The 22,931-nt window shown below is 49.9% G+C and overlaps 1 protein-coding gene across 2 annotated transcripts; it reads right to left on the bottom strand.

Annotated features, from left to right (window-relative positions):
* Positions 1–362: 362 nt before the first annotated feature.
* Positions 363–22,611, bottom strand: LOC132677661 (uncharacterized). 2 transcript variants are annotated; one of them, XM_078439449.2, is made up of 5 exons: positions 22,450–22,611; positions 13,076–13,177; positions 11,599–11,725; positions 9,020–9,121; positions 363–5,988 (listed from the first exon to the last, which is right to left on the bottom strand). In XM_078439449.2, exons 2-5 carry the CDS (start codon positions 13,088–13,090, stop codon positions 4,094–4,096), a joined length of 2,139 nt encoding a protein of 712 aa, XP_078295575.1. In that variant the 5' UTR covers positions 13,091–13,177; positions 22,450–22,611; the 3' UTR covers positions 363–4,093. The 2 variants fall into 2 exon arrangements, with proteins under 2 accessions (XP_078295575.1, XP_078295574.1); XM_078439448.2 differs by lacking the exon at positions 22,450–22,611 and adding an exon at positions 17,815–17,903.
* Positions 22,612–22,931: the final 320 nt, after the last annotated feature.

Genomic DNA, 22,931 nt, shown 5'->3' with positions numbered 1-22,931 from the left:
CCTGCTGGCTTTGAACATGGAAGGGGCCACCAGCCAGGGAATGCAGGTGGCCTCTAGAAACTGAAAATTCGTACCATAAGACGTGTTCAAAAATGCAGATGGAGGGGCACCTAGGTGGCTCAGTTGGTTGAGTGTCCGGCTTCGGCTTTGGTCATGATCTCATGGTTCATGAGTTCCAGTCCCACATTCGGCTGTTGTCCCCACGGAACCCACTTCAGATCTTCTGTCCCTGCCTCTCCCCCTGCTGCACCTCCCCTGCTTGTGCACTCTCTCTTTCAAAACCAAATAAACATTTAAAAAAACAAAAATTAAAATGCAGATGGAATAAAAATTTAATTGTCAAAAAGTCATAAAAGTACGAGACTAAAATATAGGATAATCTTTTTCATAATCTTGGGGGTGAGGAAGGCCTTTCTTAAGTAGGCTGATCGTAGGCCAAAAACTATAAGAGAAAATACAAATAGATTTGAATACCTAAAGATTTTTAAGTTCTGTATAGCAAAATACATCCCAAGCAAAATTGAAAGAGCAACAACAAATCAGGAGAAAATATTTCGAATGTATATGCCAAAAGGTGAACATGTGTAATGCATAAAGACTTGTTCCTATAAATCAATATAAAAAAGCAGCCCAATTAAAAGTGGGCGAAATACAGAAAAAAGCAATTCAAAGGCTAAACGTCGACAAACACATAAAAGACCATTAATCTCACTATTGAGAGGACATATTTACTTATTAGAAATATTTTTAAAAGGCTAACAGTGCGTAATTTTTGAAGAAAATGGGGGAACAAGTAGGCATTTGTATACCCTTCCAGGAGTCCTGTAAATTGGTTCATCCTTTTTTGGAGGATTATTTAGCAGTAATTATCAAAATTTTAAACATGGATGTTATATGGCCCCATAAGATTCTTTCTAGGCGTTCATCTTATGGAGATATTTTGCACAAGTGTCAAACAGTAAATTCCAATGATGAAAAAGAAAAACAATCTCAATGTCAATTAATAGGGATTGGTTACATAAATTCAAGAAACCCTAGCATGAAGTATTATGCAATTGTTAAAAAGGAGGAAACATATACATATATATGTACATATATACGTGTGTGTATATATGTATGTCTATGTTTTGCATTATCATGGGAAAATACCCACATTATACCAAGTGAAAAAGTGAAAAAAGTTACTTCTAAAATCCTATGTGTGGGTGTGCCTGGCTGGCTCAGTCAATAGAGCATGCGACTCTTGATCTCGGGGTTGTGGGTTCCAGCCCCACGTTGGGTGTAGAGTTTACATAAACAACATAAAAATCTTTAAGAAAAATAATATCGTGTGTGTGTGTGTGTGTGTGTGTGTTATACCAGACACATTGTGTGCTATCTTTATGTGGATATATCTTTGGAATGAAGATTTATAGAGAGCCATAGCTTTCATTTTTGTGTTCTATGAATTATTCACCATAAACAAGTATTTCCTCAATCACGAAAGGAGTCATACATTAAAAGAAATACATGGGAAGATTTTTTTCCCCATTTTTTAATGTTTTTATTTTTGAGAGAGACACAGAGCATAAGTGGGGGTGGGGGGCAGAGAGAGAGAAGGGGGAGACCACAGAATCCGAAGCAGGCTCCAGGCTCCGAGCTGTCAGCACAGAGCCCGAAGTGGAGCTCGAACCCATGAGCCATGAGATCATGACCTGAGCTGAAGTTGGACACTTAACCGACTGCGCCACCCAGGCGCCCCTAGAAATACACGGGAAGACTTTTAAACATGGTAATAGTTACCACGGATGACATTGGTCAGACGCAGTCCCAGCCGCCGCTAGTCAGAATGCCAGTTGCTACAGAACTTCTGGGAAGCCATTGGCACACGTGTCTGGGATCGTTGAACCATTCTTTGACCCCATGACCTCCCTGCCAGGATTTCACTTGGAAACTGGTCAGGTGCTCAGCCAAAGACTTCAGTAGAAGGGATGTTTATAATAAAGTCAAAAACTGGAAACAACTAAAATGTCCGACAGGGGATTGGCTGATTCACTGGCTGGATAAACATACGCTATGCAAATCCCCCAAATGTCTGGTTGTTAAAGATTATTTGATGACATGGGTAAATCGTGATATTTGAAGATAGGGGCCTGTGATATAAAGTTGAATACATTAGAAGTATGCTAAGTGGCATATTCAGTATACCCCAGATTTATTTTAAGCATTTTATAATATTATAAAGTTTTTAAAGTAGGAGAAGTGTATCCAAACAGTTAACAGTTATCTCTGGGGAGCACTGAACTTTGGGTGACCTCTGGATTTTCCGGATCTTCTAAATTTTCTGTAGGAAGCATGTATTGGTTTTTATAGTAATAAACATCATTTTAAGAAGGAAATGTTATACATGCAATGTGCTCAATCCCAATAGAAGGACACAGCCTCGCTTCTGAGCCTGACTACGTGGGCTTGAATCCATACTCCGTGAGCTCATAGCTGTGAGGCTCTGGCTACTTCATCTCCCTGTGCCTCAGTGTCCTCACCCGCAAAATGGGACGATACAGCCCCGAACAGGTGGGACTGTTGGAAGAATGAGGACTCATGACATACCAAGGGCTTGGGACGGAACTCGGCACACAGTTAAGTTACCGAAAACACTAGCCATTTGATATGTTTGACATAGGAAAAAATTATGGATGATCAGTGCCGGTAAAAATGGAGTGGAAATGAGTGGAAATGTGGTCCCCGTGCCCAGCTTGCCAGGTAGACAAGGTCCAGCTCACTTGGGAAGCAATCTGACAAAACGTTCCAGGAATCAGGAAAATGATTGGAATCTTGCTCCTGTTATTCCCATCCTGGGACTGCGACGTAGAGAAATAATCTTGGAGGTGCTCATTATAACATCATTCATAACTGGGAAAAGCGGTGAACAACCTGTCAATCAGGGGCTTAGAACAAAGCCTACACAGGGGAATGGATTTGTAAATCATTTTACACCCACCAATGAAACATCGTTAGCCCCAATAATGATGAGTACGAGGTGTCTGTAGTTACAAAGGACAATGTTCATGGTATAATAAGGACAAATCAGAGAAGCCAACATTGTTCCTACACTCTGATCACAATGAAATAACATTTATTTTTAAATGACATTTGAGGGCGCCTGGCTGGCTCAGTCGGTCAGGTGTCCAGCTTTTGATCAGGTCATGATCTCGCGGTTCAAGGGGGGTGTGAGCCCCGCGTCGGGCTCTGTGTGCTGACAGCTCAGAGCCTGGAGCCTGCTTCGGATTCTGTGTCTCCTCTCTCTGCCCCTCCCCTGCTCACGCACGGGTACTCTCTCTCTCTCAAAAATAGACATCAAAGAAAAATAAAAATGGCTGTAAATATGTGAAACGTATTCAGTATTTAAGCCAACTGCGGATTTTGCCATGAAATTTGTAGCTTAAAGTTTCAAAGGAAACTAAAATCATCTAGTGTTTACGTTCAGCTGGCTACGTAGCTTGTACTCGAAAGGGTTGATCTTTCCAGCTGTGTTTTTTTTTTTTTTTTTCCTTGAATTTTCAGGCTCCGATTTCATGAATGGTCAGTAAATTTGAAAAGTTCAAAGAGACCTTATTAAAGATATCAGATGAAGGGGCGCCTAGGCGGCTCGGTTGGTTAAGCGTCCAACTTCAGCTCAGGTCGTGATCTCGTGAGTTCGAGCCCCACGTGGGGCTCTGTGCTGACAGCTCAGAGCCCGGAGCCTGCTTCCGATTCTGTGTCTCCCTCTCTCTCTGCCCCGTCCCTGCTCACGCTCTCTCTCGCTCTCTCTCAAAAAGGTATCCATTAAAAAAAAGCTATCAGATGAAGTTACATTCCATTTACACCACCCTTTGGGGACACTGTAAGGCTGAGAAACGGGAGAGAGGCTGAGATTTTACAGGGGGGGGGGGGGGGCGCCAAAAACGATCAGAAGCTGTCCCAGCTGGTGACACCCTGTGTCATCTTTTTGTAGGAAACAGAGAAACCGACTCTCACAATACGTGGTGTTAGGGTCCCTCTCCGGGAGGGAGGAGGTTCCCGATGATGAAGGCCGAACCGAACCCAGCAGCGGGACCCCCGGTCGGCTCCCTTCTCAGGCCTTCTGGCCAGCGGGCGCTCTCTGACCACCGGCAAGCTGTGTGCCCCAAGCCAAGGCTTTCTCCAAATCATCGCAGACGTAGGCGTCGCGCACGGCGTGGAGTCTCCGGTGTTCAGTCAGGCGTGGACTCCAGCCGAAGTCCTCCCCGCGTGCCTTACGCACGTGGCGACCGCCACCCGTGTGAACCTTCTGGTGTTGCATCAGGTGCGAAATCTGGGTATAGGTTTTCCCGCAGTTGTTACACTCGTAGGGCTTCTCCCCGGTGTGAATCCTCCGGTGCTGAGTGAGGTGGATGCTCTGGTTGAAGGCTTTGCCGCATTCCTTGCAGGCGTAGGGTTTCTCGCCAGTGTGAATCCTCTGGTGCTGAGTCAGGGATGAGTGGTGACCGAATGTTTTCCCACACTCTTCACACTTATAGGGCTTCTCGCCCGTGTGGATTTTCTGATGCTCGATAAGGTGGGTGCTGCGGCTGAAGGCTCTCCCGCACTCCCCGCACTCGTACGGCTTCTCCCCGGTGTGAACCCTCTGGTGCTGGATGAGGTGGGAAACCTGGGTGTAGGCCTTCCCGCACGCCCGGCACTCGTACGGCTTCTCCCCGGTGTGAATCCTCTGGTGGCGTGTCAGCGACGAGTTCTGGCCGAAGGTTTTCCCACAGTCGTGACATCTGTAGGGCTTCTCCCCGGTGTGAATCGTCTGGTGCTGGGTGAAGGACGAGGTGTGACTGAAGGCCTTCCCGCACTCGTCACATACGTAGGGTTTTTGTCCCACGTGAGTGCTCTGGTGCCTCATGAGGTGCGAGATCTGCGTGTACGCCTTCCCGCACTCGTGACACTCGTAGGGCTTCTCGCCGGTGTGAATCCTCTGATGCTGAGTCAGGGAGGAGCTGTGGCCGAAGGCTTTGCCACACGCGTGGCACTCGTAGGGCTTCTCGCCGGTGTGGACGCGCTGATGCTGGGACAGGGACGAGCCGTGGCTGAAGGTCTTCCCGCACTCGTGACACCTGTAGGGCTTCTCCCCGGTGTGGATGGTCTGGTGCTGGGTCAAGGAGGAAGCGTGACAGAAGGCCTTGCCACACTCACCGCATCTGTAGGGCCTCTCCCCCGTGTGGGTTTTCTGGTGCCGGGTGAGGTGGGACACCTGCGAGTAGAGCTTCCCGCACTGGTCGCATCCGTAGGGTTTCTCCCCCGTGTGGCAGCGCCGGTGTTTGAGGAGGGAGGAGCTCTGGGTGAAGGCCTTCCCGCACTCCTCGCACCCGTAGGGCCTCTCGCCCGTGTGGATCCTCTGGTGCTCGGCAAGCGAGGAGCTCTGGGTGAAGGTCTTGCCGCACTCGCCGCACGCGTACGGCTTCTCTCCCGTGTGAACGACGTGGTGCTGGATGAAATAGGAGCTGTTGCCGAAGGCCTTCCCGCAGTCACCACACTTGTAGGGCTTCTCTCCGGTGTGAATTCTCTGGTGCAGGATGTAGTCTGAGTGGTAAGCGAAGGCCTTCCCGCATTCCACGCAGCCGAATGGCTTCCTCTCTAGCAACGTCCTGTGGCGTCTCGGGCCCTTTCGCGGCCCGTCCCTCTGCCGGGCCCTCTCCCCGGCCGGGCCTCTTTGCTTCCGGACGCGGGCGGAGGCCCGCCTGAGGCTTCGCCCCAGCTCGTGACCGCCGAGGCCTCTCTCCCCACGGACGGCTTCCTTGGGAGTAGCCGACAAACACCTCAAATGCCTCTCCTGCCTCCCCCGGTCCTCCGACCGGAGGCCACACGCCCGGGACCCCCCCAGTCCGGCATCTCCCAGCGCGGCCCTTAAACCGCCCCCCGTCTTTCCCACTGGGGAAGCGGCCTCTGCAGAAATGCTCTTGTTTACAAGCGTCTCCTGAGTCGGTGCACACCTCGTCTCCAAGTCTGAAAGAAACAGAAAACGTGAATATTGCCCACGTCGGGACACAGGAAGCTGATTACAAGGCACCGGCGCTGGAGACTTTAGAAGACGAGTTTCAGGGACGCCTGGGTGGCTCGGGTGGTGAAACATCTGACTTTGCCTCAGGTCATGATCTCACGGTCCGTGAGTTCGAGCCCCGCGTCGGACTCCGTGCTGACAGCTCGGAGCCCGGAGCCTGTTTCGGATTCTGTGTCTCCCTCTCTCTCTATCCCTCCCCTGCTGGCACCCTGTCTCTCTCTCTCTCTCTCTCAATAACAAATAAACAGAAAACAATTGACAAAAATGAAAGACAAGTTTCACGGTTTATGTTGCTGTTTCAGAAGACATGACACAGATTCTTGTCGTGGCCTCGAGATATAAAAAGGACTGAGTTGTATAGGTGTATCTACGTGTAAACGTGCGTATGCATGTGCGTGGCGGACTGGAGGGTTTTCCATTTATCATATTTGCTTTTCGATTGTGACAAAACACATACAACATAGAACACGACATCTCGGTCGTTTCTAGATGTACCGTTCAGTTGCATATATATATATATATACATTCACGCTGTGGCGCAACCAGCCTCGCCATCCATCTCCAGAACTTTCTCATCTTCCCAAACTGAAACACTATACCCATTAAACACTAACTCCTGTTCCCCCTTCCCCCGCCCCTGGCAAACACCATTCCACTCTGGCTCTACGAATCTGCCCGCTCTAGGCACCTCATGTAGGTGGAATCATATGATGTGTATCCTTTTGTGTCTGGTTTATTCATGTTTTTATTATATACTTTTGTAATTAAAAAATACGGTCAAGCTTTTGGGGTAACATGTTAAAAGCGGGGGCACCTGGACGGTTCAGTCGGTTAAGCATCCGACTCTTGATTTCAGCTCACATCACGATCCGAGGGTCATGGGATCGAGCCCTCCACGATGAACGTGGAGCCTGCTTAAGATCTCTCTCTCTCCCCCCCCCTCTGCTCCCCTCCCCTACTTGCACTCTCTCTCTCTCAAAATAAAATAATATAAAATAAAATATGAAAAAAGTAATTTTTTGAGAAGGAAGCATGATTACGGGGAGATTTCCATTTCCTGCTTTATTCCTTCCTTAGATTTTCAAAGTTGCTGAGATGAACACAAATGACTTTAATTTGATCAAAAGATACCAATAAATATTCAATGTATGTGAGGCTTTTATAGCCCAACCTCGCAACTTGGAGAAAGGGGAGTGTAGAGGAGAGACGATAAGCAGGAAGTAAAGCCATATGGAATCTGCTGAAGGGGATTGATTTTTTGATGCCAGCAGATTTGTTCATGGGATACCTCTTTCATGCAGTTTTTTTAATTTTTTCAAGTTTATTTATTTTGAGAGGAAAGGAGAGAGTATGTGTGCGTGAGTGGGGGAGGGGCAGAGATAGAATCCCAAGCAGGCTCCGCGCTGCCGGCACAGAGCTTGGTGTGGGGCTCAATCCCACGGACTTCAAGATCACGACCTGAGCTGAGATCGAGTCAGATGCTTTAACCAACTGACCCAGGTGCCCCCATGAGCTACCTATTAATTGTACAGTTGTTACTTACTTGCTAACCACAGTGCTGGGGGGACACGCCTCTGTGCTGAACGAGACATCTGACCCTTGCCCTCAGAGAGGGGGAGGGGCCGGCTTGCACTTGGACATTTTGGACATACCCTCCTCGTCTCGATAGCATCCCTGCCCTTGAAGAACCACTGTTACTTAGATAAAATAAATAAATAAAATTAAAAAATACATAAAATAAAATAAAATAAAATAAAATAAAATAAAATAAAATAAAATGAAAAAAGAAAAATAAACTACTCTTATAAAAAAAAAAAAAAGAACCACTGTTCCCCTTTCCATGTAGTCTTGGTGGGGCTGTTAATCACAGTCTCCCCCACCCCATTTAGAGTAGGCATGAGACCCAGGCTCGCCAATCCGAATACCTGAATGCCCACCCAGGAGTGCCTGGGTGGCTCAGTGTGCTAAGCATCCGACTCTTGGTTTCAGCTCAGGTCATGATCTCGCGGTTCATGAGTTTGAGCCCCGCATTGGACTCTGCACTGCAGGTGCGAAGCCTGCTTGGGATTCTCTCTCTCTCTCTCTCTCTCTCTCTCTCAATCTCTCTGCCCCTCCCCCACTCACACTCACACATGCGCGTGTGCTCTGTCAAAATAAAACTTAAAAAATATATATTGATTAAAAAAAAAAAAAACCAACGTTCAGACAGGGACAAACAAGTGCTTCAGCGGGGTCAGGACGCGGGGTACAGCCATGGTGGACCGGGATGAGACGTGAGGCCAGAGATACCACAGGCCGGGCCACACGGGGCCTCCGGTTCTGGGCCTGAGGGGCCACGACTTGCCCTCGGGGGTCCTAGGGAGCTATGGGGTGGCTGTGCGCAGGGGCGTGGGATCAGCCCTGGGTGCAGGCAGACCCCTCTGGAGCTGTGTGAGATGCACTGGAGGGCATAAGCCTGAGGGGGGAGGCCGGGGGGAGGCTGTGGTGAGGGGTAGGGGGGCAACCCCACCCACAACACGGTAGACAGCGACAGAAACAAAGACGCTTCGACCCCCTCCCCTCATGGAGTCCGTGGGCCAGTGGCGGCAAAAACCCGGCTTCCTGTTCCCCAGCGTGTCAGGCCGGGTCCCACCTCTGGGTCTTTATACAGATGCTCCCCAATAAACAATCACCGATAATCATCGTAGCCTGTTCTGACCAGGGGTTACCGTGTGCCAGGCGCTGGGCTACACTTTACGTGTTAATCCGTTTATCCTTTCCAACCCTGGGTACTATTATTCACCCCACTGTGCAGGCGAGGAAACTGAGGCACAGGGGGGCTAAATGACTCGCCAGAAAGTCACAGAGCCAGGAAGTGGTGTGGCTGGGATTCAAACCCAGCGCCCACGATCATGGCGTGTGCTGCCTCACTCCTGTCACTGATCACGACAGACAGGGGAGGAAGACGGCCTACACCTGCTGGACGTCCTCACCCACCTGGACAGGTCATTTGCCAGCCTTCTCTCTTCTCCATCCTGGGCTCCTCCCCTCGCTCCAGACGGGAGATCACCTCGGGTTTGAACCCTGGAGGCCCTGCCCCTAGAAAAGACACAAGATTTGGCCAGTCATAGGGAGGCCTCAGGGCTGGGTCCCAGGCCCTGGGTGTGCCGGGGAGATGCATACATTGGGTGCCTTCTGATTAGAGGCTCTACTGGTCAAAGCAAGACTCATTTGTTGAGCGCCTGCTACATTCCAGAAAGAGCCTGAGCCCTGACGTCACTATTTAAGGCTCTGGCTCTGCGTTGTTCAAGTTCGATGTGAAATACGCACCGCATTTTGAAGACTTATTATGGAGAAAGATGTAAAACATCTCATTAGTAATTTGTGTGTTGGTTATGACTGCCACACATACCAAAACGTTCATATTTTGGACAGATTGGGTGCAATGAACCATATCACTGAAATTAATCTCATCGGTTTCTTTTTACTTTTTCTACGCCGCGATGTTTAAGCTCACTGATTTCTCTCTTCCTATAGGGGGCTGAACAGTGTGCCCCCCAAACTTTGTCCACAGAAACCTCAGAACGTGACCTTACTTGGCAAATCGGGGCTTTGAGGATGTAATTCGTTCAGACGAGGTCCTGCGGGAGTAGGTCGGGCCTTAGGGGATGATGCACAGACACCCTTGGGCAGGGGAAAGGTCATGTGAAGACAGAGGCCGGGATCGGGGTGATGGGGATACAAGGCGAGGAACAGCAAGGGTCACCCGGGACCTCCGGAAGCTGCATCCAGGAAGGACTCCGCCCTGGAGCCTTCAGAAGGAGCAGGACCCTGCCTCCGCCTGGATTTTGCACGTCTGGCTTCTGAACCGTAAGGGAACGAATTTCTTCCGTATTAAGCCACCAGGTTTGCCGTTACACAGCTGTGGGAAACGAACGCATCTCCCTACTGACCGTTCCCAGGAGTGGACAAGCTCCCGCCTGAGAAGGCGAACCTTCCTCCCACTGGAGAAGTGAGGAAGGGAGAGAACGGATGGAGATGAGATCGAGGGGGCCGGCAGGGGCCAGGCCACACGAGGGTCTGAAGCCGCTGAAGGCAGGGCCCAGGACTGGTGGGCGACTGTCCCTGAGAGGGGAGGGTGGGCAGACGAGGAGGGGGTCTGTGGGGACGTCGTGAGCTCAGGGGAGGCCACTAGCTGCATCCAGTTGGAGCTCAGGGGACAGACCAATGGGACCTCGTTCTGTACACACGAGTTGTGCAGAAAAGGCTCACACGGCAGGCTGCCTGCTCTTTCTGGAAAGCCCTGCTCACAAGGCTACCCTTGGCTGGCGTTTGGGAAGCTGGATTTCAAGAGGGCTCCCAGTAGTTCCTGATCGACAGGAGAGGCTCCCGGCGCCTCAGCCGTTTGTGCAAACACTGTGGCTTCTGCCCGACACCTGCTTTCCTTCGGGGAGTCGGGAGCTTGGTCCGTGCCAGGCGGAGGCTGCTGACATGACCAGACCTCGGCGAAACCCTGGGCGCTGACCGGGTCTCTAACGAGTGTCCCCGGTGGACGACACCTCACACGTGTTGACACATCTTGTTGTAGGTCCTGTGTGACTCAACGGGGAGGGGACTCTGCCCTGGTTGCTGCTAGACTTCGCCCCGCGTGCCTTATCCCTTTGCCACCCGTGCTCTGTGTCCTCTTGCTGCAAGGAATCTTGGCTGTGAGCACAGCTACGCGTGAGGCCTGTGGGTCCTCCGAGAGAACCACCCGAACTTGGGGGCTCTCCTGGGGCCCCGACACAGGTGCTTAAGCGAGTTCTTGGTGAGTTTGTCCAGGGAACGTGTGTAAGTGAGGACGGCTGAGGAAGCGGCCTTCAAACCACCACTGCTTCCAGGGAAAAGGCAAGACAGAAGGACCAGAAAAAGAAACTGAGGGGAGACGGAGGCGGACAGAAAGACAGACCATTGAGGAGGCCAGAGAAGGGCCAGGGGAGGAGGATAAGGCCAGGTCAGGGCTGGACTGCAGGGATGGAGGGGGGGCGATGAGCAGATTGTTGGGGGGCAGAGAGGACGTGGTGGGCTGCTGGGAAGGGGGGTGGGCGGAGTGAGGACGGTCTGGGCTTGGGGATGGGGGGGCCCGGAGGATTGGAGCAGGTCTGTGTGCAGACGCTGAGCTCAGGGTAACAAATGTGAGAGGGACTTGGAGGGGCGCAGGAGGCGGGTGGACCGACAGTGTAGGGCCAGGAAGACACATTTGGGGGACAGCATTTATGTGCTTTGGAAAGATTCTAAGATGCAGCCCGATGAACATCCAAGGAGCACTTGGAGTCCGAGATTCTGGAACAGGCATTCCAGGAAAGCGTGAGAAGAAGGTGGGGGCACAGGCTGAAGATTGTGCAGGACAGGTAGAAGACTCGGGGCCCTTGGGGACACTGGGACTCTAGGAGAAGCCAGTGGAGAGAGAGAGGGACAGCCAGAGCCCAGCCAGGAGGCACCAATTAGAGGAACAGAGAGGGAACCACATGACCTCAGCAAATGCCCCCAGTGGGTGGGCACAAAGGAGATGAAGGCAGATGGGGGCAGGGCCTCACCCAGTGAGAGAAGGTTCTGGTAGTTCTCCAACATCACGTCCCGATACAGCTCCCTCTGGCCAGGACCCAGCCAGCCCCACTCCTCCAGGGTGAAGTCCACAGCCACATCCTTGAAGGTCACTGATTCCTGCAAAGGCCAATTTTACAGGGTGGAGAGACCCATCCTTCTAGAACTCTGGGGCTGGAGAGGTCATGGGCCTAGGGCCTACCACTGCTGGTGGTTGAAACAGTTGGAACATTCTAGGCTGGAACGTACTGACTCAAGTGATTTGAGACGACTGAGTAAAGATGGCCTACAGAGGGTCACCTGGGTGGCTCAGTCGGTTAAGCGTCCGACTTCGGCTCAGGTCATGACTCACAGCTCGTGAGTGCGAGCCCCGCGTCGGGCTCTGTGCTGACAGCTCAGAGCCTGGAGCCTGCTTCGAATTCTGTGTCTCCCTCTCTCTCTGTCCCTCCTCCACTCATGCTCTGTTACTCTCTCAAAAATAAACATTAAAAAGTTTTTTTTTCAATTAAAAAAAAAATGGCCTACAGAAATGCAGAAAGTCTAAGGCAGCTGCTAGCCCAAAGGCACCTTGGAAGAAGATAGACAAAAGCTCCTTTTCTGCGTGACTCTTTACTGCCATCTGTTGGAAAGTTGTTACGATATGCCAATTATTTTAATATATGACAGTTGACTGCCATCTGCATGAAAATTGCCATAAGGGGCACCTGGGTGGCTCAGTCGGTTAAGCGTCCAACTCTTGATTTCATCTCAGGTCATGATCTCCCAGTTTGTGAGTGCGAGCCCTGCATGGAACTCTGTGCTGACAGCCCAGGGCCTGCTTGGGAGTCTCTCTCCCTCTCTCTCTGCCCCTCCCCACTCGCTTTCTCTCTCTCTCTCTCTCTCTCAAAAAAACAAAACAAAACATAATAATAATGATAAACACTAATAATAATAAACAAATAAATAAACTGGAAAAAAATTGCCACAATATACCAGTGTGTGAGGTGTAAGATGTGAATCTCGCCACTGAGATGAGGCACCCTTGTGCAGTGTGTAACCTGCATACCTGTATGTGACAACCCTAAGAAACGCTTTTTTTTTTTTTTTTTTTTTTTAAATTCTCAAGCCATTGTGTACAAGAGCGATTCCTGAGTGGCACTCCATCCCAGACTCAAGCCGGGATCCCAATTCCCATCCCCAACTCCAAGGATAAGGCTTGGGGGTGAAGCAAAACCATCCACTGCCCTCTTCATCTGGCCACCCAAAGGCTCCCGGGCTTTAGATGACTGATTTTTAGACTGTGTCCCAGCTCAGGGCATCCTGCCCCCGTGCCCTCTCCTCCCCGCACCTCCCAGCCCCAGAGTCCCTCCCACACTCGCCCCTTCCCCACGATTAGGAGGGGCGGAAGATCTTTGGGCCACAGGCAGAGATAAGTATGGCTCTCTGAGGGGGCCGTAAAATCATCTTGGGGAAGAGGAAACCCAGACTCACCTGGTCCTCAGCCATCAGGGTCCCGGTGGCCACTGCTGGGTCCTGGGCGTGTGCCTCCAGGAGAAAGGACCAGGTCTAAGTCCGCAGGGCTGGAGGAGGAGACTGGAGCAGAGAGGGGGTCAGCTGTGGCTCAGACAGACAGACACTGTCCCAAAGATGCCTCATGACAGTGGGGGCCCTGGTCTCCTAAGAGCTGGAGCAAAGGTCAGGACAGGCTGCCTGAGGCCCCCATTCCCCACCAGCAACCACTAGCAAACAGGGGGTTCAGCTCACTGCACTACTTCTCAAAGAAGTAGCTAGAGGGGTGCCCGGGTGGCTCAGTCGGTTGAGCGTCCAACTTCGGCTCAGGTCACGAACTCACCGTTCGTGAGTTTGAGCCCCTCGTCAGGTTCTGTGCTGACAGCTCAGAGCCCGGAGCCTGCTTCGGATTCTGTCTCCCTGTCCCTCTCTGCCCCTCCCCAGCTCATACTCTGTCTCTCTCTCTCTCAAAAATAAATAAAATACAGGGGCGCCTGGGTGGCTCAGTCGGTTAAGCGGCCGACTTCGGCTCAGGTCACGATCTCGCGGTCCGTGAGTTCGACCCCCGCGTCGGGCTCTGGGCTGATGGCTCAGAGCCTGGAGCCTGCTTCCGATTCTGTGTCTCCCTCTCTCTCTCTGCTCCTCCCCCGTTCATGCTCTGTCTCTCTCTGTCTCAAAAATAAATAAAAAACGTTAAAAAAATAAATAAATAAATAAATAAATAAATAAAATATTTTTTAAAATTAAAAAAAAAAAAAGAAGAAGTGGCTCGACTTATCCCCAGATGAGGAAATGGAGGCACAAGAGGTCAAGGCCCTTGCTCAAGATCATAGAGGTGTCGAGTGTCAGAGCAGGATTCAGACCCAGAAGTCTGGCTGCAGAGGCCAAGCCCCCTTTTGATGCCGACTCCTTTCTCTTATGCTAAAATACACGTAACACACCCTGTACCATTTTAACTACTCTAAATTCTACAATTCGGTGGCATTTAGTACGTTCTCCATGTTGTGCAACATCACTACTATCTGGTTCCAGAACATTTTCATCATCACCCTAAGAGGAAACCGTGCACCGTTAATCAGTGACTCCCAAATCTCCCTGTTCTGTGCTGCCACTCCAAGGCCAGCCCCAGACAACCACTCATCTTTCTGTCATAATGCATTTGCCCATTCTGGACATTTCATAGACATGGAATCGTGTAATATGTGGCCCTTTGTGTCTGGCTTCTTTCGTTTTTTACTTAAAAACATTTTTTTTCATGTTTATTTTTGAAAGAGAGAGAGAGGGCACGAGCGGGGGAGGGGCAGAGAGGGAGACACAGAATCCCAAGGAGGCTCCAGACTCCGAGCTGTCAGCACAGAGCCCGACGCGGGGCTTGAACCCACGAACCTCGAGATCATGACCTGAGCCGAAGTCGGACGCTCAACCGACTGAGCCGCCCAGGCGCCCCTGGCGTCTTTCATTTAGCCTGTGTTCAGGGTTCATCCATGTTGTACCACGTGATAGGGCTCATTCCTTTTTATGGCTGAGTGGTATTCCATTGTATACGGATCTGCCATTTTTTGGAAAGCTGCTACTATCTGTCTTATCAATCCTGCATAAGGATCCTGATCTCCTGCTGAAGATGTTGTTTAAAGAGGGGCGCCTGAGTGGCTCAGTCGGTTAAGCATCCAACTCTTGGTTTCGGCTCAGGTCATGATCTCTCGGTTTGTGAGATCAAGCCCCACATCTGGCTCTGTACTGAACGTGGAGCCTGTTTGGGATCTCTCTCTCTCTCTCTCTCTCTCTCTGTCTGCCCCTCTCCCCTCCACTCATCCCACTCATGGTCTCTCTCTCTCTCTCTCTCTCTCAAAACTGCTGAAATAAAGTTTAAAAATCCCCAGGGCACCTGGGTGGCTCAGTCGGTTAAGTGTCCGACTCTTGGTTCTGGCTCCAGTCATGATCTCATGGCTTTGCGGGTTCAGGCCCCATGTTGGGCTCCACGCTGACATTGAGGGGGGACTTGCTTTGGATTCCCTTTCCCTCTCTCTCTGCCCCTCCCCCACTTGTGCGCGCGTGCTCTCTCTCTCTCTCTCTCAAAAATTAAAATGAAATTAAGATTATAAAGCTTCAAACTGGTACAGCCACTCTGGAAAACAGTATGGAGTTGCCTCAAAAAACTAAAAATAGAACTACCCTACGACCCAGCAATTGCACTACTAGGTATTTATCCAGGGATATAGGTGTGCTGTTTCAAAGGGACACGTGCACCCCATGTTTATAGCAGCGCTATCAACAATAGCCAAAGTATGGAAAGAGCCCAAACGTCCATCGATGGATGAATGGATAAAGATGTGGTATATATATACAATGGAGTATTACTCAGCAATCAAAAAGAATGAAATCTTGCCATTTGTAACTGGAGGGTATTATGCTAAGTGAAATTAGTCAGAGAAAGAGAAAAATCATATGACTTCACTCATATGAGGACTTTAAGAGACAAAACAGATGAACACAGGGAAGGGAAACAAAAATAATATAAAAACAGGGAGGGGGACAAAACAGAAGAGACTCATAAATCTGGAGAACAAACTGAGGGTTGCTGGAGGGGTTGTGGGAGGGGGGATGGGCTAAATGGGGAAGGGGCACTAAGGAATCTACTCCTGAAATCATTGTTGCACTAGTTGCTAACTGATTTCGATGTAAATTAAAAAAAAATTTTTTTTAAAGATTATAAAGCTTAAAAATCCCTCCCCCAAAAAATATCTCTGCCAAAGACAAGTTGGTGTTCAGACTATGGTCACCCCCGCTCATTCATCAAATATGCTGAGACTCATGTGAGGGTGACATACTCATCGGAGAACAGAACGATAGGTGACGTGCGGCTCTGCCCTAAAGGGGCTCCCTGCCCGGTGGGGGAGGCAGGCCTGGACATAGACCAGGTGGTGGGCTGAATAATGGCCCTAAAAAGATATCTTGTAGGATGGACCTGTGATGTGATTAAGTTAAGCACCTTTAGATAGGCAGATTATCCTGGATCATCCGGGTTGGGTCCTAGGTGCAATCCTAAGTGTCCTGATAAGAGGGAGACAGAGGGATATTTGACTCAGAGGAGAAGGTCACGTGAGGCAAGTCAAGAGAAGCAGAGTCAGAGAGAGAAGACGCTCTGCCTCCAGCTTTGAAGCCAGAGGAAGAGGCCTCACCTAACGAACGCGGAAGCCTCTAGAAGCTGGAAAAGGCAAGGAAACGGATTGTCCGCTAGAGCCTTCAGAGGGAGCACCACTCTGACCCCCTGAACTGTAAGAGAACAGATCTGTGTTGTTGGAAGCCACCAAATTTGTGGTAACTTGTTACGGCAGCAACGGGCAACTGATACAGTCTAGAAACAAAAAGACTCAATCTCCTGTGTGTTTCCAGGCAAACGCCTCACTACACCCAGTGACACAGGGGCCAACGCAGTTCAGGCTGAAACCAGTAGGTGAAATCCTGATGCGGAACAGAGTCTTACAGGCTCTCCTGTATCTCCTCACGAGTCACTTAATAATTACAAAAAAAGAAAGGGCTCCTGGGTGGCCCAACCAGTTAAGCCCCCAATTCTTGATTTCACCTCAAGTCATGATCTCACAGTTTGTGGGATCGAGCCCCTCGTCTGGCTCCGTGTGGACAGCATGGAGCCTGCTTGGGATTCTCTCTCTCCCTCTCTCTCAGAAATAAATAAACAAACTAAAGAAAATAATAACAAAGAGAAGGCAACTTTCGAGTGGGGCCCCCTGGCAGACACCAATGCAGCCAGGTGATCAAGGCGGTCATGACCAGTGATGGAGGAACAGACATCACAGGGCTCCTGATCTGATGAGAACACAGCATCCCGCCTAAGGTATTCCTGCCAAACCGAAATCTAATCACAGGGAAACACTGAGCAAAGCCAAACTAAAAGACATTCCAGAAGAACCTGGTCCATAATCTTCAGCATTGCCCAGATCATCAAGACCAAAGACAGACTGAAAAACTAACTGTTCCAGAGACCTAATACCTAACGCGGTGTGTGATATGGGATTTTCTTTTGCCATCGAGGACATTATTGGGACAATTAGCAGCATCGGAAGGTCTGTGGATTAGCTAATAGTTTGTACCGATGTTACTGTCCTGATGAGATCACGGTGCTGCGGTTTTGGAAGAAAATGGCCTTGTTTCTAGAAACAAACAAACAAACAAACAAACAAAACCAAAACACAGACTCCTGAGGAAGGGGGCTGCACAAAGAGACGGGGGCTGAATGGGGGTTGGGGTGGGGGGCAGGCAGATCAGAAAGTGATGAGAGACCCAGATAACACGCTCAGGATAAGGAGGACAGAGGCGGAGGGCGTGACTGTGCGGAGTACGCGGAGGCTTTCGGGTCAGACATCCCAGGGTGTGATCCCAGGCCGACCCCTGGGACCTGGGAGAAGCCGCGGAGTCTGTTTCTTGACCTGCGAAGTGAGGAAACGTACAGGATCCCTTCGGGGAGACCGCGCTCGCCTGACTTCAGGCAAACAGCAGGCGCCCAATTCCTGCGCGCTGAGATCCTCCAAGCGGCGCGGGGGCAGAGGCGCCCGGGGGCCCCCTCCAGAGTGATAGGAGGGGGCGGGACGCCGCCCACAGCGCCCACCCAGGCACACTCGGACCCGCCTCTGAGTGCCCGCCAGCCTGCCTGGCACGGCCCGCACCCACCAGCTCAGACTCCGGGCCACCAGGTCGGGACTCACCTGTGCGCCCCCGCGGGTGGCGCTGGACGGCCAGGCCTTTCCCCTCCCTCTGGCGGGCCGCGGAATGCGCCTGCGCGGTTGCGGTCTCGGAACTATTTAAACCTTGGTTCTTTAAACGCGGCTTCGCAGTTGGACTACATTTCCCAGGAACCTCTGCGGGTTCACCCTCCTCCAGACCTAAGGTCTCTACGGGCGGGGGAATGCTGGGAAATGGAGTCTGGGAGTACGATGCGGGGCCGGGGGGAACCCGGTACTGAGAAATATCTGGCTGTACTGACACCGTCAGTAATATTCCCATTTTAGCTAGAGTCTTTTAACTGCCCTCCACAGGAGGTGACGTCAAAGTCCATTTAACCCATTTAACCCAAGTTTCCCCTGTAGCTGAAGTCCACAGGACACGTGGAAGTTCACCCCATCTAAACTGATGGTGAATGAATTGAGTCTGTCACTGAATTACGCAATGTCCCTGGGCATCCGCTCCCTGTTTGCCTCAGTGTCACCTGTCACCTAACACCTCTATAGGAAATAGACCCCTACGGTGGGAGCTGGAAGATGTGTGTCCAGGAATGCAAGGATGGTTCGATATTGGGCTATTATATAATTTGCTAATTGATATACAAAGTAATATATAATCATGGATATGAAAGGGGTTTTGAGAATGTCCAGTAGTCATCCATTTCCACATAAACTTAGTATATTTAAGAATGGGCCCATCTTGAACAGTAATGACAAAAATCTTAAGGAGTTACTTGTCTCTCCCTTGTTTTTAATTATATACATATAATCAAAACCCAAAACCAGGCTTAATGCTAAAACACCAAAACCTTCCCCATGAAAGTCAGAACAAACTGTCCGTCCAAATAGAACAAACCATCTAGCATTACCACTTTTGGAAAAACTATCGGTGCAGTTAGACAAGAGAAAGAAAGGGTATATAATTGGAACGGAGAAGTCTGGGATTTCATCCTTCTTTGAATATGATATGATTGCTATTTTGGAAATCAGAGAATCTATTGAAATGTTATGATAAACCATAAAATAATTAAGTAAAATTACTGGGTACAAAATTAATCAATAAAAACCAATAGGTTGGGGCGCCTGGTTGGCTCAGTCGGTTGAGCGGCTGACTTTGGCTCAGGTCATGATCTCGCAGTCTGTGAGATCGAGCCCTGCATCAGGCTCTGTGTTGACAGTTCAGAGCCTGGAGCCTCCTTTGGATTCTGTGTCTCCTTCTCTCTCTGCCCCCACCCCTCCACTCTCTGTCTGTCTCTCTCCCTCAAAAATAAACAAACATTAAAAAAAAAAAACACAATAGGTTTTCTCTTTTCAAACAAGAATGATGAAAAATCTAATGGAAAAAAAGGGGGGGTGGTATTTGGATTTTAGTGCCAATAAAATTTGCCTGATAGATTTGAATCTCTTTGTGATCTGGGGAAGTTCTCTTCTACTCTCTGCACCTAGGTTTTCTTCGCTATAATCCCTCATTAGGATAATGTGTGGCAAATAACTCTTCCTCAAAGCCGTTTCCCTTTCTGTGCACACAGCTAGACTACATTTCCCATATGCCTTTGCAGTCGGGGGTGGTCACGTGACTAAGTTCTGGCTAATGAAATGAGAGAGGAGACACGTATGCCACGCCCAGACCTCCCACTTGTTACGTTCCCCAGTCTTTCTTCTTCTGCTGAAGTCTTATGTTGAAGATGGGAGGAGCCTAGGTCCCTGAATTGTCACTTGGAGGGGGGCCATCTCCAATCAGAACCAACTAATAAAAAGTTATTTTCAGTTATATAGACTCAGGGGAGTGATGAAATAAAGGTATATCCTGCCTATGAAATGTTATCAAGCCTGAAATAATTATGATGACTGCACGGTAACAGGGGACGACACTTGCGAATGAAGGTTAAAAGAAGAAAAACCTCAAAGTTATATATCCTTCATGTTTGTAAAGATGTAAAATATATGTGTACACACGAGTAAAAGTTAGATGAACCATGGGCAAAACGGAAGGAGACTAGCTGTCACTTACTGACAACAGGCAGTGAGTTTTATTAGCTTATTTAACTCATACAACCACCCCGTGAAGATGTGTCAAACAGCCCCAGAGAGACCTTTGCAGGCCCAACACTCAAAGACCCAACGAGTGACAGAGGGTCCAGTGAAGCCCCTCTTCCTACTGCCAGACTCCTCAGCTCTGCTGCCCTCTCCCTGCCCATGAACTTGGTCCTGGCTCAAGCCTTGTCCTCACATGCTAAAACTTCACTGCGGTCTCATCCCAATCCTCCTGGCCCCCCAGTGTCTCCCCTCCAGGCTCTTTCACACACAGCCCCCAGAATGGTCTTTCTGCACCCAGAGCAGATCCAGCCCTTCCTCCGCCCTCTGCATCTGAAGTTCCGTGAGCCTGGAGTCTGCCTTGCTTTGCTTCATGACATTCTATCTTAGTCAGCTCAGACAGCCATGACAAAATACCATAGACTGAACGACTTAACAGAAATTTATGGTTTTTCCTTGGTACAGGAGCATATGGAGAGAGAGCTCTGGTGTCTCGTCCTCTTTTTACGTGGCCATTAGCCCTACTTCTGTCCTTAACTAGCTCTGGGCCTTGTATGGGTTACCCGAACCCTCCCTGTAGGTATCCTTGTCTCTAAAGTGGGGGAACAATGCCTCCTTCATTGGGTGGTCATGCAAGTTAAATGAGCTCAATGACATATGTCACTTTCATCTGCATTTCATTGGCTGATGCAAGTAGCACGGTTGCAATGGAGTTCATATAGCAATCCCAGGGAAGGGTCCTGATTGGTCCTTCTTGGATCTTGGGCCCACCCCTTGGACCAATCACTATTGCTAGGATTAGGATACAGGATAAAGACATGGTTACAGGTAGTTAGGACCTAGTGTAATAATATGTGTGCTTGATGGGAGATAGCCCAGGGCAATGTATGAACACAGAGGAGGGCCTTCAACCCAGCCTGGACAATCATGGAGGACTTTTGGAGGAGGTCTCAACTTGGCTGTAACTTGGAAGACAAGAACTAATGGGCGAAGAGACATAAATGTGACCAATGAAGGCAGAGAATGAGGTGGGTTGTTCCAAGCAAAGGGAACACAGCGAACAGAAGCTTAGAGGGGAGAAGGAGATATAAATAGCTCTTTGTGGCTGGCATGCAAGGGTGGGATGTGGGAGTGTGCTATAATTGAATGCTTGTGTCCCCCCAAATTCGTATATTGAACCCTAACCCTCAATTGATTTTATTTAGAGGTAGGGCATTTGGGGAAGTAATTAAGATCAAATGAGGTCAAAAGGGTAGGGCCTTGGTCCAATAGGATTTGATGTTGTATAGAAGTCAATCAGCACAGTGCTTCACAGGCAGTAAGGGATCAATTACTCTAGGACCCCGGGGCGAGGGACACACAGCATAATGGTTAACCCCACGTATTCGCTGTGTAACACTGAAAGTCATCAACCTCTCTATACCTCCGTTCCCCTATTGTATATGGGGAGATAATAATTACCTTCATAAATAAACGAGATTTGAATCCGTTGATATAAGTAAAGCCATTGAAACAGAATGTTACAGGGACGCCTGGGTGGTTCATTCTGTTAAATGTTGGACTCTTTATTTCAGCTAAGGGCATGATTTCACAGTTCGTGGGTTGGACCCCTGCATCAGGCTCTGCACTGACAACACGGAGCCTGCTTGGGATTCTTTTTCTCTCACCCCCACCCCCTGTCCTTCCCCCTCCCGTTTGCTATGTCTCTCTCTCAAACATAAATAGGGGCGCCCGGGTGGCTCCTTGGTTAAGCGTCTGGCTCAGGTCATGACCTCGCGTTTCTTGAGTTTGAGCCCTGCATCAGGCTCTGTGCTGACTCTGCCCAGCCTGCTTTGGATCCTCGGTCTCCCTCTCTCTCTGCCCCTCCCCTGCTCTCACTCTCGCTCTCAAAAATAAACATAAACAAACACTTAAAAACCAGTATGTTACAGACACCACCACCTTCATATTTGCCATCAATATTATCAACATTAAATATTATTTTTTTTTTTAATTTTTTTTTTCAACGTTTTTTATTTATTTTTTTTGGGACAGAGAGAGACAGAGCATGAACGGGGGAGGGTCAGAGAGAGAGGGAGACACAGAATCGGAAACAGGCTCCAGGCTCCGAGCCATCAGCCCAGAGCCTGACGCGGGGCTCGAACTCACGGACCGCGAGATCGTGACCTGGCTGAAGTCGGACGCTTAACCGACTGCGCCACCCAGGCGCCCCTTATTTTTAAAAGTTATTAATAGTTCCGACCTCTTGACCTTGGTGTGCGCTGTTCCCTCTGTCAGGAACGTTCTTTCTCTCTCTCTTGGAAAACGACGGTACCTGCAACAAGCTGTTACAGCCATTCCTACGGGAACGTTTCCCCTCTCCCCTCCCAGCCCGGCGGGAGCTCGCAACTCTGCTCGCTCCAGGGATTCCACAGGACCGTCCCAGTAAACCTAGCGCTGATATCACAATAATTTGCGTTGTTATCATTTGATAACTGTCGCTCCCGCCCCAGACTGTGCTCTCCTGGAGCATTCATCACACTATAATTTCTGCACAATTTAATTATCCGTTTATTGTGCACTGTTCCGAGGAAGGTAAGGGAGTACCTGGATTTGTAGAGTGAACAACACTGCCAACTTAAGACTCCCAGGCTAGAGCCTTCGCCGGACTGCGCTTGGGTCAGGACACCAGCTTACGAAATGAACGCGAGGTCGAGTATCTTTGACTTCTCGGCTGTAGCCCTGCTCCCCCCGCCACCTCCTCCGCCAGGGCGCTGGGTGAGGGTGACGTCATGCGTGCCCGGAGCGACGTCACCAAGGCGACCAGGATCCGTTGCCTTCAGAGAAGTGCGCCTGCGCCGGCGGGGGGGGGGGGGGGGGGCGGGGAGAGGGAGAGGAGGCCGGAAACTACCATTTCCAGAATCCTTTGGGTTGGAGCTTCTGCTTCACCTCTCCCGTTTGGGGACGTTTCCCCCCTTCCAAGCGCTCTCTGCTGAGCATGTGCCAAAATTGGTATCTTGGCAACGGATTGCTGGAGTCCGGCTCTTTAAAAGCACACGCTCCTACCTTTTACTGTAGTGGATTGGTAG

The sequence above is a fragment of the Panthera onca genome, chromosome E2, assembly GCF_046562875.1.
Source record: "Panthera onca isolate mPanOnc1 chromosome E2, mPanOnc1 haplotype 2, whole genome shotgun sequence".
Classification (NCBI taxonomy): Eukaryota; Metazoa; Chordata; class Mammalia; order Carnivora; family Felidae; genus Panthera; species Panthera onca.
This window is presented reverse-complemented; position numbering and strand designations above follow the sequence as displayed.

What these genes read in the sequence shown, in the direction of transcription:
- LOC132677661 (XM_078439449.2), bottom strand. An exon ending in CCAGAACCTTCTCTCACTGG is followed by an intron (nt 9,122 to 11,598) that starts GTGAGGCCCTGC and finishes TGTCTTTTCTAG; the next exon opens with GGGCAGGGCCTCCAGGGTTC. An exon ending in CTGGCAAATGACCTGTCCAG is followed by an intron (nt 5,989 to 9,019) that starts GTGGGTGAGGAC and finishes TGTTTCTTTCAG; the next exon opens with ACTTGGAGACGAGGTGTGCA.